This window comes from Trichomycterus rosablanca, chromosome 19, assembly GCF_030014385.1.
Source record: "Trichomycterus rosablanca isolate fTriRos1 chromosome 19, fTriRos1.hap1, whole genome shotgun sequence".
In the NCBI taxonomy this organism is placed as follows: domain Eukaryota; kingdom Metazoa; phylum Chordata; class Actinopteri; order Siluriformes; family Trichomycteridae; genus Trichomycterus; species Trichomycterus rosablanca.
In genome coordinates, this window is record NC_086006.1 from 7,233,033 (window position 1) to 7,252,201 (window position 19,169).

A 19,169-nucleotide genomic window follows, 5' to 3' on the forward strand; every position below is an offset into this window, starting at 1 on the left:
AGAACGAAAATATTGTGACACGCCTTCTAATTACTGAATTAATGTGTTTCAGCCACAACAATTACTAACAGGTGTAATAAATCGATTATATAAAGGAAATTATATGCGCCCAACTTTGCAGTTAGAGTTTAGGGAAGGCCCATTCCAGTACCAGCATTACTGTAAACCCTGTGCACACAGCAAGTTCTATAAAGACACGAAGACATGAAGCTTGGTTTAAAGAAACTCCAGTGACCTGCACAGAGCTCTGACCTCAGCTCCACTGAACAGCTTTGGAATATACTGGAAAATCAAATACGCTTTTGACTAAATGGGCACAAATTCCCACAGACATACTTCAAAGCCTTGTGATAAGCCTTCCCAGAAGCAGAAAAATGGCTTTTGCTATAGCTGAAATAATCACACAGGGGTCACTCTATTTTAATACCATTTGTATTGAAATGAGACGTCCAACAAGCTCATGGTCAGGTGTCCAAATACTTTTGGCAGTTAAGTGTATTTTTACCCAGACAACACCTAAACCCCTCCATAGTGTATAGGAAGGAAACTAAACTACATCAGCAACGCAGCTTATTTAAATCGAAGGCTCTGTGCATGCAGGTACACAGCGACCTTTAATGTAGGGTTCATTCCTACTTGGGTTATTTTGTATATGTACGTCTTTGATCTGTGTGAGGAAACCCATGCAGCCACGTGGAGAACATGCAAATTCCACTCAAAAAGAACCTGGACCTGTAAAACCTGGGAACTGAACTTTAAGCTGTGAGGCGACAGTGCTACCCACCAAGCCTTCGTGTAAGTCGTTTGGGTCTCAATGAAAGCTGAAGCGTAAAAACATGGCAACCCCGGCTTTTCACCGAGAGGTAGAACCATGATGTTTAGGATCCAATTATTATTCAAATAATAATTATCAATCACAAATGTATACAGCTGCTCCATGTTATCGTAATAATGTTGGTATTAAGTACATCGGACAGCATGGAGGAAAACTGGACCAGGAGCCGGAGCACTAAACAAAAGAACAAAGGCGGTAAGAAACGAGGGACGACGGGTCTCATTGTTTATGCAGAGGTACAGTACAAACAGCACCCGAAAGGCCAGACCGTACGACAGGAGAGGGACCCTGAAACGACTGCTGCTCTGAATCCCCCCCGTCTGGTAACCATGGCAACTGCAATTTAATAATAGTGTTCGGATCTCCAGCTGCAGTGGATTAAAGAAAATGACAAGATGTTCCTCTCGAAAAGCCTTTCCCTCTGCCGTTGTCAAGGCAACGGGGCGATTTTCATATCGCCGCCGCCGCGCGCCCAGAAACTGTCAGGGTGATTTGCGTCCAAGGCAGAGCACCCTCCATCATCAGTGCGAACCTGGCTGGAACGCCGAGACGCTCTGTGTGCGTGTGTGCGCGTGTGTGTGAGAGAGAGATGGGCCATGTGGTAGCGACTCAAGGCCTAAAATCACAGCGTCTGTTTGATAAACACTCGCCCCGGCGCTCGTTCCGCCTGCAGCCCTCGCCACTAAATCCTGCCGAAAAGCGTAAGCGCCGTCAAGCGAAGAAACGTCACGCGGAAATAAATATGGCAGGCAGATGTGAGGAGCGAGAAAACGACGGCGCTCACGAACGCTCCTCTTTAAAGCGGATCAAGCCAAGGATTAGCCGTTCCTCGGTTTTAAGGGTATAATTCTTATTCGGCGGGGTCGCTTTCCAAGCGAGAAGCCTGAGAACGTGTGGGTGAGCCGGGCCGCCGGTACAGAAAGGTTAAATTGGAAGTATTTATTTCAGCGGTGGAGGGGGTGCTGTTCCAAAATCACTCATCAGAGTTCCAGAACATTCTGCTCCGGTCTCGGCACTCTTGGCAAGTCCTGACCGCTGAGCTCCGAATACTCGAGCAGGGGAAAGTGACCCCCGGGCAGCTGTGCTGTTGTACAAAATAAACACACACCAGTCTGATCTGCAGGACTCGACCGGCTGCGGGAGAGCTTTTAATCCAGCATAAAAACGTTCAGATGTAAACAGTTCCAATCGACAAACATAACCACCAAGCACCAAACTAAACATTCTGCCACTCTGGAAAAACAACTGGTGCAATGAAATGAGTGCAAAGTTTAAATATATATATATATATACAGTGTATCACAAAAGTGAGTACACCCCTCACATTTCTGCAAATATTTCATTATATCTTTTCATGGGACAACACTATAGACATGAAACTTGGATATAACTTAGAGTAGTCAGTGTACAGCTTGTATAGCAGTGTAGATTTACTGTCTTCTGAAAATAACTCAACACACAGCCATTAATGTCTAAATAGCTGGCAACATAAGTGAGTACACCCCACAGTGAACATGTCCAAATTGTGCCCAAATGTGTCGTTGTCCCTCCCTGGTGTCATGTGTCAAGGTCCCAGGTGTAAATGGGGAGCAGGGCTGTTAAATTTGGTGTTTTGGGTACAATTCTCTCATACTGGCCACTGGATATTCAACATGGCACCTCATGGCAAAGAACCCTCTGAGGATGTGAGAAATAGAATTGTTGCTCTCCACAAAGATGGCCTGGGCTATAAGAAGATTGCTAACACCCTGAAACTGAGCTACAGCATGGTGGCCAAGGTCATACAGCGGTTTTCCAGGACAGGTTCCACTCGGAACAGGCTTCGCCAGGGTCGACCAAAGAAGTTGAGTCCACGTGTTCGGCGTCATATCCAGAGGTTGGCTTTAAAAAATAGACACATGAGTGCTGCCAGCATTGCTGCAGAGGTTGAAGACGTGGGAGGCCAGCCTGTCAGTGCTCAGACCATACACCGCACACTGCATCAACTCGGTCTGCATGGTCGTCATCCCAGAAGGAAGCTGACGCACAAGAAAGCCCGCAAACAGTTTGCTGAAAACAAGCAGTCCAAGAACATGGATTACTGGAATGCCCTGTGGTCTGACGAGACCAAGATAAACTTGTTTGGCTCAGATGGTGTCCAGCATGTGTGGCGGCGCCCTGGTGAGAAGTACCAAGACAACTGTATCTTGCCTACAGTCAAGCATGGTGGTGGTAGCATCATGGTCTTGGGCTGCATGAGTGTTGCTGGCACTGGGGAGCTGCAGTTCATTGAGGGAAACATGAATTTCAACATGTACTGTGACATTCTGAAACAGAGCATGATCCCCTCCCTTCGAAAACTGGGCCTCATGGCAGTTTTCCAACACGATAACGACCCCAAACACAACCTCCAAGATGACAACTGCCTTGCTGAGGAAGCTGAAGGTAAAGGTGATGGACTAAACCCAATTGAGCACCTGTGGCGCATCCTCAAGTGGAAGGTGGAGGAGTTCACAGTGTCTAACATCCACCAGCTCCGTGATGTCATCATGGAGGAGTGGAAGAGGATTCCAGTAGCAACCTGTGCAGCTCTGGTGAACTCCATGCCCAGGAGGGTTAAGGCAGTGCTGGATAATAATGGTGGTCACACAAAATATTGACACTTTGGGCACAATTTGGACATGTTCACTGTGGGGTGTACTCACTTATGTTGCCAGCTATTTAGACATTAATGGCTGTGTGTTGAGTTATTTTCAGAAGACAGTAAATCTACACTGCTATACAAGTTGTACACTGACTACTCTAAGTTATATCCAAGTTTCATGTCTATAGTGTTGTCCCATGAAAAGATATAATGAAATATTTGCAGAAATGTGAGGGGTGTACTCACTTTTGTGATACACTGTATATATATATATATATACACACACACACATCATTGTATAGTCAAAAGTATATAAACACCCCATGTAATAATTGAGTTTTATTTATTTTATTTATTAGGATTTTAACGTCATGTTTTACATTTTACATTCCGGTTACATTCATGACAGGAACGGTAGTTACTGCTTACACAAGATTCATCAATTCAAGTTTAATGTCAAACACAGTCATGGACAATTTAGTGTCTCCAATTCACCTCACTTGCACGTATTTGGACTGTGGAAGGAAACCGGAGCTCCCGGAGGAAACCCACACAGACACAGGGAGAACATGCAAACTCCACACAAGAAAGGACCCAGACCGCCCCACCTGGGAATCAAACCCAGGACCTTCTTGCTGTGAGACGACAGTGCTACTCACCAAGCCAGCACAGAGCCCTGACCTTAAGCCACTGAACACCTGTAGGATTAACTGGGATTAATTCTCGTCCAACTCCAGGGGCGCTCGGAGCGCTATGCTGACAAAATGCTATGCTAGCCCACCTTTGCTGAGATCCGGAGCTCGAATCTCAGCATTAATATCGACCGGTCGAGCATCTACATACATACATGATTGGCTATGTTTTTGGCTATGAAGAGTGTACTTCTCAATGCACTCTTAGTGCTGGTCCCAAGCCCGGACAAAATAAGCAAAGTGGCATTACATTTGGGGAAAAAAAAAACTGTTCCAGATCAGGTATGTGGACCTGTGGCGACCCCTGAATACAGCAGCAGTTGAAAGAAAAACAGTTGAAAACTTTGTCCAACGCCAGTGCTTTACCTCACAGATACTGTTTTACCTGAACAGGCACAGATTCCTACATACACACAAGGTGAGGTAGAAAGCCCTCCCAGTAGAGTGGAGGCTCCTATAGCGCCAACCTTATAGATCACAGTAGCCTACAGAATTGGTACCTAAGACTGTTTCTCAATATCCTTATGTGGCTGTTTGATTTTGAAAAGAGGCTCTTTAAATGACGATCAAAATGTATAAATGTATATGAAATAATAACACTCCATATATCAATGGTTGCAGTTTACAGATTTTAGTCAACTGTCTAAATGGTCAAAGAAAAGCGTCTAAAAGTTTTTTAGACAGACAGGAAGAATATACTTAGAGTAAGTAAGAATATATAGAGTAAATAAGAATATACTTAGAGTAAGTAAGAATATATAGAGTAAATAAGAATATACTTAGGGTAAATAAGAATATATAGAGTAAATAAGAATATACTTAGAGTAAGTAAGAATATATAGAGTAAATAAGAATATACTTAGAGTAAGTAAGAATATATAGAGTAAATAAGAATATACTTAGGGTAAATAAGAATATATAGAGTAAATAAGAATATACTTAGGGTAAATAAGAATATATAGAGCAAACAAGAATATACTTAGAGAAAATAAGAATGTATAGACTAAATAAAATATACAAACTAAATAAGAATATACTTGGAGTAAATAAAATATATAGATATATCAATAAGATGCAACAACGTGCAACACTCTCATAACTTAGCGTAAGCCATACAATTTACTGAGGGATCTGAAAACCAACCACTCTCGTAGCAGCCTAATTTATTAACAGCCTAAAAGCCTGGACAATAATTATTTCCCCTAGTTATTGAGATGTGCAAGAGTCAGACAGACAGAAATGGAACTACTGACCAAAGCTGGAATTATTTTGTGCCTCCTAAAGACTAGGTATCTTGTCTTGTCTCAAGTCTGAGTACTGGTGGCCTGGCGTGTACATATATAAGATGTTATGATTGTATAACCTAGTTCTTTAAAAACCTAGGACAACAAGTTTGTTTTATCAAGCATAGTGATTATACCACTGAACACTAATAAAGATGGCGCTGATGTTTGTGGTTAGAACAGGGTCGTTGTTTATGTTTTTGGTGTTGCTGAAGTGCTAATCTCTTTAACATTGTTTCCATGATCCTCATGCAGCTAGTAAACCCATGTGACTTTTATTGATTTGCATCTACTAGACACCATGATGTAAATTCCTGATAAAAGGATTCCTGAACTGTAGTGTAATGATTAAGCTTTTAACAGATGCATTTAGATAAACTTTTTATATGTTGTGGTTTGTGGGTTTAACATTTGTTAGGCTTTGCGATCAGCATTAGAATTGTGGTAAAACCCCTTTCACAGGACGTGACACTCGTAGTTACTGGATGAAGATACAGGGGAACTAACTAGATTTAGCTCTGTGTATGAGAGCACAAACAAGGTAATGTTAATTAGACCAAGAACAAAGGTCATGTGTTAATTACGCCATTATAAACAACGTACGCAAAGATTAAACCCGATTCTAAACTTTGGAACAAGAGTAATTAAAGTGTAATTAGCATGTCTTTATCATTCCTTCATTACTAAGCTGTGCTACATGGGAAATTCACAACCGTCATCTCTCAGATAATTCTGCAATTAGCAGGTTCTGGTGTGATGATATGATATCACTGGAAAAATGATTAAGATCATCGTCAGTTTCCCATCAATCAGGTTTGCAACTTCTGCTTATTTAAAAGGTTTCAGTGGTCTGCACAGAGGTCTGACCTCAGTTCCACTGGAGTTGCACATCAAACCGTGTCTTAATGGACCAGACTCTGTCACACCTTTATGGACCTCCTGCAGTCATGCTGGAAAAGTTAAGGTTCTTCTCCAAATTGGAAGGTTGCCCCAAATTGGAAACATAACACAATATTTTATGTGATTTGATACACCTGTTAGCAATGGGTGTGGCTACATCACCTGAACTCAATAACTTGGAGGGGTATCCACAAACCTTTCAAATAAATGTGCAAAATAAATATGCATGAATGATGTGCAGCAGAGAAACAGATCCAGGAACAGATCGTGCACAAACCAACCTAAATCACACCATCACCACACCTTTTAACATTCTGAGTAACATAAACAGAGTCTATTACTGTGAAGATGTCTGTATCGGATCAGTATCAGGTAAAGGTTGATACCCAAGAGCCCTGAAATCTGTATTTTATTAAAGGTAAATAACACTAGACTGGGGCATCCCTACATATTCATCCTACCAGACTATTACTTTAAAATTAGGATAACAAAACGGAATGGAAGGAACGGAAGATAATAATAATATAAACGTAGTAACAGTACTGTAATCAGGTCAACACATATGCTACAGTGAACTGTACTGCCAATATATCATTGTTTATTATAGTTGATATGGGTTTTAACATTGAATTTGACCAAACCTCACAAAACTGTATAGCAAAGAAGTATATAATCATGATTATTAATTTATTATAATCCTAAACAGTAATATGTCACTATTGTAAACTTAAACAGCCATTTTAAAATATTAATCCCACTTGACGAAATAATATTTGTAAACAAATAACTGTACAGATAGGCCTGCTTAGCACATTTTAATCTGAATATGTGGTTTGACTATAGCATACTTTGATAGGTACTAAAGTACTACCTTGTAAATAAACTGCAGACCTGGAATAAGGTGTAAGTCCTGCTGAACAAAACTATTTAATAAATAACAATATTTATTAAATTAGATCTACATCGTCCACACAGATTTAAGTGCCATTCTAGCATTTACTACGTTTTAAGTAAATATAAAATCTTATATATTTCATGCCAAAGCTACATTTCGACTCTAGGCCTTATTTTTATTATAATTATTTGGTTAATTATACACACGCAAATGCAATATAATCTAGTTAGCGTCTGCATGTGTTAAATCTTTTATATAATAACAGCACATTTAATAAACACATGATGAGCAGCCACATGTAATCAAATCTGACCCCGCCCCCTTTATCAAGCTTAGCCAATCACTGCACGTCGGTATCACTGTCACAACACGGACTAATACAGCATGGCGCAAGTTTATGTTAGTCAGCTACTTGTCCAAACTAGAGCACCAAGGTACAAGTGTACACTTCGATCCTGATCATGTTCACATACAATTCCGACTGTCAACACGCTGTATATTTATATAAACCAGAACACGTGACGTTAGCGTGCTGCATGCCTGCACACTGACAAGATCAAATCGCACATCACAAAGCCGTACACAGTTTGCATTGATACGCGCGCGCGTGCACAGCTGCTGCATGCACGCACACCGATTTATCGGCGAACAGGTGAAGCGCGGGCGCGCGTGCACCTACCTCCGCGGGCTGAACAGCTCATCCATGTCGGACATGGTGCTCGGCTGCAGGCGCCTAACAGGCTGTCCACCTCGGTGTCCGCTAAATTCAGCTCCCCTTACCACCAAAATGGACACTCGTGCGCTCTCTCGTGCGCCGTCTCCTGCGCCGACCATCAACCGCTTATGTCTAGATGCGCGCGCGCGCGCGTGTATGTGTGTGTGTGTGTGTGTGTGTGTGTGTGTGGGACCTGCGCTTCAGGCGCAACTGAGCATGTGCCGCGACCTTCCACACCGACACACGCTCAGAGCGCGCGCCCTGACTCACATCAGCCACAGACGGACAGCGCGCGCGCGCTCGAGCAAGAGAGAGAGAGAGAGAGAGAGAGAGAGAGAGAGAGACGAGTGCTGGGATTGGCTGTGTTCTAAACAGCACACTGCCCTACCAAACAGGGAGCACTAACAGCACAGCAGCTATGGTAACCATGGAAACCAGAGGCGGTGTCAGTGACTGTGACGCAGTAGCATGAGGATTGGGACGGAGCCACTGAGGAAGGCTACAATAAGGGAGCTAAGACGGTCTCCATCACTATTATTAGCATTAACAGCACATGGGTGTCTACGTTTTTAAATCTGTGATCCCACATGTAGTGGTTATTTCCATACTGACCAGAAGTATCCTTGCTAAATTTGGTTACCCTTCCTGACCAGGAACCATGCACACAGAAGCGGGCTGTGTGGGTGGAACAAAAACACCTACTGCACCAGATTTTATTAGAGGGCTAAACAGGGCTACCGAAAACTAAACAACACAACGAGCACATTGGGACAAATGGAAAATGGTCCTGTTGTTGCTACTGCTATTGTGAGAATGTCGTCACTTTCGCCCCCTCAGGGAACTCCTCGTACTTCCATTAGCTACGGTTCGCACAGTTCTGGATTTGGATGATACAGTTTTAGTAGGTAATTTCACATGGGTAATTGTAGCGCTCAGCAGAAATGAACGTTTTCCATTGCACCGTACCCTACACCACAATACGTACTGCACGTACGCAATTTAGCGGCCCAGAAGTAAAACTGAAAGACAGTGTCTGCTAGTATTATTTAGCACTAATGATTAATAGCAATATTAAGTTAGGAATAATAAGTTAGGACAGGAGTCTGTTTGCCACAACCGTCAACAACGTGGCTTTATAGTAGGAGAAAGCAGGTGCTAGATCTGCCTGTCTGCAGTCCAGACCTGTCTACAAAAATGAGTATGGACTATCAGAATCAGACTTTATTGGCCAAGTATGCTCACACATACAAGGAATTTGACTTTGGTTATACAGATGTTAGCAGTGCACAATAAATACAATAAGGACAGTCTTAAACACACACACACACACACACACACACATACAGTGTATCACAGAAGTGAGTACACCCCTCACATTTCTGCAGATATTTAAGTATATCTTTTCATGGGACAACACTGACAAAATGACACTTTTGACACAATGAAAAGTAGTCTGTGTGCAGCTTATATAACAGTGTAAATTTATTCTTCCCTCAAAATAACTCAATATACAGCCATTAATGTCTAAACCACCGGCAACAAAAGTGAGTACACCCCTAAGAGACTACACCCCTAAATGTCCAAATTGAGCACTGCTTGTCATTTTCCCTCCAAAATGTCATGTGATTTGTTAGTGTTACTAGGTCTCAGGTGTGCATAGGGAGCAGGTGTGTTCAATTTAGTAGTACAGCTCTCACACTCTCTCATACTGGTCACTGAAAGTTCCAACATGGCACCTCATGGCAAAGAACTCTCTGAGGATCTTAAAAGACGAATTGTTGCGCTACATGAAGATGGCCAAGGCTACAAGAAGATTGCCAACACCCTGAAACTGAGCTGCAGCACAGTGGCCAAGATCATCCAGCGTTTTAAAAGAGCAGGGTCCACTCAGAACAGACCTCGCGATGGTCGTCCAAAGAAGCTGAGTGCACGTGCTCAGCGTCACATCCAACTGCTGTCTTTGAAAGATAGGCGCAGGAGTGCTGTCAGCATTGCTGCAGAGATTGAAAAGGTGGGGGGTCAGCCTGTCAGTGCTCAGACCATACGCCGCACACTACATCAAATTGGTCTGCATGGCTGTCACCCCAGAAGGAAGCCTCTTCTGAAGTCTCTACACAAGAAAGCCCGCAAACAGTTTGCTGAAGACATGTCAACAAAGGACATGGATTACTGGAACCATGTCCTATGGTCTGATGAGACCAAGATTAATTTGTTTGGTTCAGATGGTCTCAAGCATGTGTGGCGGCAATCAGGTGAGGAGTACAAAGATAAGTGTGTCATGCCTACAGTCAAGCATGGTGGTGGGAATGCCATGGTCTGGGGCTGCATGAGTGCAGCAGGTGTTGGGGAGTTACATTTCATTGAGGGACACATGAACTCCAATATGTACTGTGAAATACTGAAGCAGAGCATGATCCCCTCCCTCCGGAAACTGGGTCGCAGGGCAGTGTTCCAGCATGATAATGACCCCAAACACACCTCTAAGACGACCACTGCTTTATTGAAGAGGCTGAGGGTAAAGGTGATGGACTGGCCAAGCATGTCTCCAGACCTAAACCCAATAGAACATCTTTGGGGCATCCTCAAGCGGAAGGTGGAGGATGAAAAAAAGCGAATATCCGCCAGCTCCGTGATGTCGTCATGGAGGAGTGGAAAAGCATTCCAGTGGCAACCTGTGAAGCTCTGGTAAACTCCATGCCCAGGAGAGTTAAGGCAGTTCTGGGAAATAATGGTGGCCACACAAAATATTGACACTTCAGGAACTTTCACTAAGGGGTGTACTCACTTTTGTTGCCGGTGGTTTAGACATTAATGGCTGTATATTGAGTTATTTTGAGGGAAGAATAAATTTACACTGTTATATAAGCTGCACACAGACTACTTTTCATTGTGTCAAAGTGTCATTTTGTCAGTGTTGTCCCATGAAAAGATATACTTAAATATCTGCAGAAATGTGAGGGGTGTACTCACTTTTGTGATACACTGTATATACTCTCTCTCTAACACACACTTCACACATTCATACCTGTAAACAATTAGCATGTGTATTTCACATTATGGGTTAAAGGTGCAGAGTTCTGTGCAGTATAAAAACTATAGATATATACTGTATAGGGTTGGGCGGTGTGACGATATTACCGTATACCGCGGTATTCAAAAATGCTGACGGTATTTTTTAAATGTGAAGCGCCAAATTTCTGCTTCAGGTTTACCTTGAAAACTGAGACTTTAGGACATGCGCACATCCACAGGGAGGGAGGGGTGGGCGGTTGGAGCTCGCTGATTGGCTGTGGGGTGCCCACTGGTGATAACACCGAGAGACGAGTGAAGAGCCTCACTGGCTAGCGTTAGCTGTGAGCTAACAAGCAGAAACTGAAAAACGGCTCGTCTTTTAATTTTTCAAAATCAACATTTTTTATCAGTTCAACCGGAAATGAACACGAGCGCGTGCATGCGCGGACATGTACTTATTTACTAAATATATCTTCAGTGTAAATCGAGCACAAGTGTTGAGAAAAAGGAGCAAACAGTAATAATAACGTTACGCCCAATCCGCTGTTCTGACTCTTGTCTGCCATAGATTTTCCTGCCTATGTAAGAACTATTTTTTCCTAAATAAAAGCGCTATATTAAGAAAAAAGAACGTCTCACCTGTCGTGTAATGTGAATTATAAAATATATTGTCTGGCCCTTTAAGAATGTTAAGCGCACTATAGGGCGTAGGGAGCGAGTGTGTAGGGAAGAGATCAGATTTGTACCGTTTCTGTGCTCGAGTTTTGCACTGAGCTTGTGTGACATGTAAAGTAGCGTTCTCGTTAACCACTCAAATGTTTGGACTTTGAATTATTTTAACATTATTTTACATCACCGTCATCGCAACATGAACATTTACATTCATATTTTTTGTTACGGTATAGAACTTAATTCTGGATTACAGGCATAACTAATCGTACACGTTCATACACTGTTAAGAAATATCTGTAACTATAAAGTAAGCAGTTAACTTTTGAAATATATTGAAATGTGTAGCCGCTATTATTCTGTTTTGTGTGGGCAGAGAGAGATTACAATGCCAAAATGTTATGTGTTAATGTTTGTGGTAAAGTGTAATTGATACACATGCATTTATACTTATGCGTATTTATTATAGATCAGACAAGATAAGCAACGTTCAGATTGTTAAATCCTTTTATAATAAAACATTGAAATATTGTAATTACACTCGTGTGTACACTGTAAAGTTTGTCCGCGACACCCCCCCCCCCACCCACGGTAATACCGTATACCGCGGTATTTCCTGAAGACGGTATGACGGTATGAAAATCGGCAATATCGCCCAACCCTAATACTGTATATAAATAAGAAATGAAATGAATGTGAAAGACCAGTGTAAGCAGGGTTGCGAGTCATTATATAAGTTAAATAGGTCATTTGTAGATGAGCAAGTGTCCCGAGCATTAACAGTTCTGTAGTGTTCAATTGTTGATGAGCACAATGGAGTGTGGAAAAAAGCTGCTTTGTAGCCTGGTTGTTCTGGTCTTTATGTGGTCAAACAAGGTAAGAAAGGCATTGTAAATGATCTTGTTTACATCTAACATTACTGACTGCCACCTTCCAAATGTCTTTGCCCACCAGTCGGATCAATTAAATGTAGAACCTTAAGCTTAATTTGATTCAGATCGAGTTCATCTCAAAAGGTCAAATGTAATATCTGCATGCCTCCAAATTTCACTATTTCAATAATAGAAACGTGTTCTTGATAAGTTTCTAAATAAGCACAAAATGTTCACTTCTAACGAAGTGTTTCAGATCTTTGTCGATAAATCAACCCATCAGAAGGGCTTCATATTCTACAGTAACCAAACCGCCAAAATGAAATAAACACGCATCAGTTTGTGTAGAAAATATGCTTTCCTGATTACAGGATCACTGGCCAAAAAGCTGCACACAGAGCTAAACATGGACATCAGTAAGCAGGAAGTTTTGACGGCTAATGCTAATCACGTTTCTGTCATTTAAAAACATGCATCAAACCGAGCGCATTTCCAGCCCACAGCTTTGTGGTTTTATATTCCCTGCCAAGTCATTAGAATGAAAAATGAGAGCAGAGTGGAAGTATAAATAAGATTGTTTACATTCACTTCACTAATTACTCTTCTGTACAGTTTTCTAAATAAAACAAGACTGCATCCAGATATTTAAAACAAGTCCAAGTGCTGTTTGGAAACAAAAAGATGGAGCTTTTTTAACCAATCACATTCAAAACAAACGTTCAGAAGAGCTGAGAGCATCTAAGCTGCTTAAGATTTGCTGTAGTAATCAGTACAGGCTGGGCATGCAGACACTTGGATTTTTTGCTCTTTTATTAATAAATCTCTTCCTTTTTCTCCAAATTTAGTGTAGCCACTGCCTGGGATCCTGATCGCATCCGAGGAGGGTATATTTTGCCTGACGCGTGCACAGTCTAACGACCTCTTCTTATACGATCATACTTTGGTGGATATGTGCCTCTCGTTGATCTCCACTTCCGTACAGGCACCTCGGGCTACTAATCAGGGACCTTACACAGCGTCAAAGACCCCACCCTTAATTTAGTGTAGTCTTTTCCCACCCAGCGGACTAGTGGCCAATTTCCTCTAGCGCAGGCACTGCCAACTGTGCCTGCCATGGGGCGCTGAGCCAGGCTGTGGTATAGCAGAGATTCGAACTCGGGGAATCCAGAATCCCAGCACTGGTGCGCTAGTGGAATATCCCACTAGACACTTGGAATTTGTCCCAATAACTAGGTTCGGTAAATGTATTCCGGTAATTACATTTTGTGAATGTACAGAAAAAACACGGCTGTGTTCCAAAATGCAAATTGGAATCTGATGGCAGTGTCCTATTTTGACACTATGTATGTGGTTTTGATTGCAAATTGTGAATAATGATACGAGCTGCAAACAGAAACCCTGCAAAAAATGCCACTAAAATTTCCAACTCTGTCAGATTTTCCTTTTTCCCCTAAATATGTCTGTGTATGTTAGTATAATAGAGGTTCCACTGACTGGTCAAACCCTACGAGTAATAATCCAGAGTCCATTATTAGTATCTGCTGACTGGAATTCCAAAATCAGATTTTTTATTCTTTATCTGTCAGATTATTATGGACATGTACAGATTCTTGTGCACTACAATATCAGTATTCATACAAGCAACCAGACTATAGATTCTACATACATGTAATAACAGTGAGAAACTTAGCCCAGGGTGACTTACCTAGTTTCAGGGTTATATCCTAAAATGTAGAAAAATGAGTCGATTTGAGGTTTGAACTCCTTGGCGGCGAAAATGTCTGAGAAGTGGGCTATGTTACATTTCCCCCTGTGAACAAATAAAAGAAGCAATAAGTTGTGTATATATTTATTGTCTGCCAGCACACCTTCCTGACACTAACAATAACAGACTAAATACAATGTTAAATGAGAACCAACCAATGGTGTCATAATGGTTATAAAACTGTTTTCAGTAAATTAGTATGTGATTTGGGACACAGCAACAGCAATATTTCTTCTGTTTGTTCTCTTGATTTTGCTAGGGTGACACTAGGACCCCTCGCCCATCGTCTCAGGTTTGCTGGTTCCACACCAGCAGGATTACGGGCCAGAACAGTACGATTTTTTTTTTCAGGCAGAGAACCTGTGAACCATTTTCCTCCCAATCTAGTAATTCCAATTCCACTATTGCAATACTCTTGCCACTTGTTCCACATCTTTTCACCTGTCAGTGCCAGAGCCTCACAGACAGCCACGCTATGCCTGTCGCAAATCATATATCATTATTGCAAAAGCCTTGATCAGACAGCAGATGTTGCAACTGTACAGTGACAATAATATCTCATCAACCTCGCTTCCTCAGGCACAGCCAACTGTGTGTTTGGATGCCCGGTTAGGTTGATGGCACAACCTGAGATTTGAACTCGAGATCCATTTAAAGTTATTTTTATAGATTCAGTTTATTATAGATTCTTTTTTAATCTGCTTTACAGTCTGTCTGTGTGTAAAGTGAAATGATTATCATGAAAGGAAATAAATTTAGTCCAAACTAGCACCCCAGTGAATAAATTCAGCAGACACAGCAGCCATCCTGAATTTGTTTGTTTTTAATGTATCCAGCTTTACCAGCCGTCAGCGAGGTAAACAAGGGATGTCCGGTGGCACACAGTAGCCAGATTTGTGCAGACAGAGAGCAGAGCTTTTCATCCCAACTGTCTGCAAACAGCACGTCCATGTTGGTTCTCATTGTTTTCCAGACAGAGCTTTAGACTTTGATGCTGGGTGTATTAAAATAACACACATCACTGTGGTTTGTACGCTCTGCGCAGACAGAATACCTTTCTCTGAAGATGAAAGGAACGACGGGCTCGTAGCGGGCATTACAGCATGCTCCCGGAATTCACCCGGCTTACCAGGAGCCGTGCAATAAGTTCAATCAAAGAGCTCTTTATGCTGCAGAACTTGCAGCTAATTTGCCCTGAAATCACTGGTTCGGCTGCGGCTTTGTGCGCTTCCCCAGCTGGTTTCACTTAAACGAGTGGAATGGGAAGGGAAGGAAAATGGAACGCATGGTTAAAGGGAGGAAAAAAGAATGAAAAAAGAATGAAAAAAAAGGACAGAAGAGATCTGGTTTCAGACGCTGAGAATCAGCATGCATGTCGGTCCGGCTATGGAAAAGAACAGCATGATTGCTTTCAGCTATGATGCACACGCAGAACTGAAAAGCTGTCAAAGCCTGCGGTTCTGACTGAGATCTGCTGTTGCTTAGCATGAACGGTCTGTAGGGAGCGAGTGGAGATGTGAAGCTGTAGCGGCAGGTGTGTTACCTGAGGGCCGCAGTGTGGTAGGTGTCCACGTAGTCGGAGATGAAGAGCTCTCTGCTTTTTACCACAGGGTCGGTGATGACCAGCTCCCGTCCAGAGTCTACACAGAGAAAAAGAGAGACAATAATGGACTGTTAATAAGCCACATATTTAAGGAACCAGCCAAGAATTCACTCGTGCTATGAATGTTGCAATGACATTTACAAGTGTGCAATGATCAAATGCTTGCAAAAGTATCAAGCTTGAGCATTTATCTAAGTACTGATCCAACAGTAATGTAATTATGGGAGGTTCTGGGTCCAAACCAGTGTCTGAAGAGGTAGTGTTACACTATTCTGTTAATGATGATACATCTAATTATCTACATAATCACAACGTAGCTCTGTATGTTAAATCTATCACTTAGTGTTTTACATTGATTGGTTGGAGGCCAATTTAATTATGAGTCCAATCACACACAAGCTCAGATTAGATCAAAAGACAGAAGCATGGAGGACATCTTAAACCAAATACTTATATTCAAAATATAATATACTGGAACTAACTGGTGCACCACCAGTAATTGCTACTATTTTGAGATGGTATTTATGATGGTAGTTTGCTATTTGCTAAGCTAAGACTGGCAAGTGTTATGAATCACTGAACTAAAATGAAAAAATTCATTTATTCTTAGAGAATTTAAATGTGTATGTTGATCAGGGGAGCATGTAAGTAATTAAATGACTGTCAAATAACAGTAATTATAGGATTAGAAGTGTGCAATGATTATTCAACTTTTATTTGATTTTCATGACCCACTTTATCCTGATCAGGGTCACGGCCGGTCCGGTTCCACTGGGAAACACTGAGCGTAAGGCAGAAATACAATATACAGGGTGTTAACATATGCTAATGTAAGTAGATGCCCAGCTGGTCAATAGCACCGCCGCGATTCGATTCTAGATTTCAGCAGCGGAGGGCCGGTGTGCCACCTGAATGCCAACGTGGAAAGTGTGCAAATAGACCATGATGTAACCCTATCACTTCCACTCTTATTTAATAACCGTGCTACACTAATCATCATTATGTATTTATTTGATTGTTATAACTCCTTTATCTTCCCAATGGTCATTTCAAATTCTGTCAGGTATTGACATTTTTTGCACCATCCTGTTATGGCAGCAGAATGGCCGCATACCATCGCACGTGGCATTGTATATGGCCAATAGCACCGCCACGATTCAAATCTAGATCTCAGCAGTGGGGGGGCCGGTGCACCACCCAAACTTAAAGAAGTGTTAAACATGCTTTAATATTGGTTCAAAGTGTGCAAAAAAAGTGTTGGATTGCTATGAAATGTATTTATAGCAATCCAACTTCATCTTAATCATTTTAAATAAACATCAACATTTGTATTTATTACATAAAATCTATCCTGATACAAAACAATGATAAAGACAAAACCCAGATCTATCTATGAGGTTCTGAGAGTTAGACCTGCTCCCACCTTAACTGTGCATAAGTGTATTAAATATATGTAAAAATCTACAGCATACAGCACTATGTTAATTTTTGGCTACTCTACCCCTCCTAATGATCCTTTAAGCCACGTAACTCCTCTGACTAGAATATTCTTTTACCGACTGGTACATAACTGGGACACTATGTTCTGTGTGAAGCTTGCTGTTTTGCTTTTTCTTTTTACACATGGCTAGATAAACAAATGTAAGAGGAGCACGGCGGGTTAGAACCGCAGCGCCGTGAGATGTACTTTAATAATGAGATCAATCCCGGAGCCTAATGCGAGCTCATTCCACCTCTCCTGGAAATAACAAAGCGTGTTGCTGAAAAGCCTGCGGAAAATTGTTATGGCGTGAACGTCGTTACAGAGATCCATTATAACCCTGCCCGCCGTTCTGACCCGGGCTGGGATGCGGGATACTAGAGGAAAGGTTGTGCACGCCACGCTGGCGAGAACGCGCCGCTATTTTATTAGAGTGTATTAAAATCAAAGCGTTCCCGACACAGAGCCAGGCGGAACCCCGGGCCTGTTATTACTGCTTGATGTATGCATTAGCCCCGGATGGCCAGGGGAGCAGGAGATCACCAGACATATTACTCTTCGGGTTATTTGCACTTCACGGCTCCGCTTTTTTGTTTGAAGGAGCGTTACCAGGGAAACAAGGAGAGACCGCCAGCTTTAAGGATGCCACTCAAGGCGACGGAGGACACGTTGCTAGGATCGGGAGGGTAAAATGATGGAGGGAAATGTGGCAGCCAGATTAAATTATACATCAGTGGTAACCCAAACACCCCCACCCCCCCCAACACACACACAAGAACACACACACACACAAACATACATACCATTCTCATTGTTGCGGTCTTGTACGAGGTGCTGGTAGACAGAGTCGGGTACCTCGGACTGGCGGTAGTACCATTTCACGCTCATTAACAGATGGTCCCGTTTACTCTGGAAGGAAAGAATGAGGCACAACATTTAACAAAAAACACACACATTTGTTTAACAGCATTACAAATTAGTTTCTTGGCAAACACAAGCCTGTGCGGCTTGTGCCTTCATGATTCTAGCGCCAGAAATACTGGAGTGAAAGCAAGGCAATTAAACAAGGGATTAAAAACATTTAACTTCCAATAAAACAAACAGAAATCATAAAGCGGGCAGGAAACGTTCAGAACATTCCTCAAACAAAAAAGGAGGCGCTTCAAGGTTGAACTGCAGCCACTATTCCACACGAAAACGATGAAGTCCTGACCACAACTCCAGACACACACATCTGTAAAACATAAACCCATAAATCCAACCAAGCAGCTCACACACACAGCTTCCTGATCTCACGTTTTACTGAAAATCCTGCCACCCGCTGTTCGTTTGAGGGACTGCAGGCAGTGTCAGCACTCGCACCTGCCTAAACGCGCCACAAGGTGGCAGCACTGAGTCACCCAGACCTCCCACAAGGCAGGATAACAGAGGGCAAAAGACCTTTCATTCCCTGCCATGAAACACTCACTCATTGTGCTCAACACAAACCCAACTGACCAGACGGACGCTTTAAAGGAGCCGCAGCTGAACAAGCACCAGCAAGAAATCACAGCCATCTTCATCGTGCCTACAGATCACCACATTTTCCACAAAAAGGCTGAGCGTGCATATATGTGCCAGCCGCTTTAAAAAAAAAAACATCCTGGGTGGAACAGAGAGTCCAGGGTCTAATTTCTTGTAATTCCTCCCTCTGCTTGCTGCTACTCGAGGGTCCTGCAGCCAGGCAGAACAGAGTGAGCTCATTGTTGAGAAATTCTAAAGGCTCTGTTACCTTTAAAGGGAATTGCTGGAAGGAGTGTGTGTGTGTGTGTGTGTGTGTAACAGT

The 19,169-nt window shown here is 42.3% G+C and overlaps 1 protein-coding gene across 5 annotated transcripts in view; it reads right to left on the minus strand.

Annotated features, from left to right (window-relative positions):
- The window catches only part of rerea (arginine-glutamic acid dipeptide (RE) repeats a), a 238,821-nt gene that overhangs the window by 35,813 nt on the left and 183,839 nt on the right, over positions 1 to 19,169 (minus strand). For 4 of the 5 annotated variants that reach the window (XM_063016133.1, XM_063016134.1, XM_063016135.1 and 1 more), the window contains 3 exons: positions 18,148 to 18,253; positions 15,805 to 15,901; positions 14,202 to 14,306 (listed from right to left, as the gene is read on the minus strand). In XM_063016133.1, coding sequence (XP_062872203.1) covers positions 14,202 to 14,306; positions 15,805 to 15,901; positions 18,148 to 18,253 — 308 coding nt within the window. Of the gene's footprint in view, positions 1 to 7,907; positions 8,082 to 14,201; positions 14,307 to 15,804; positions 15,902 to 18,147; positions 18,254 to 19,169 lie in introns of those variants that run through there. The other variant, XM_063016136.1, reaches the window with a different exon arrangement.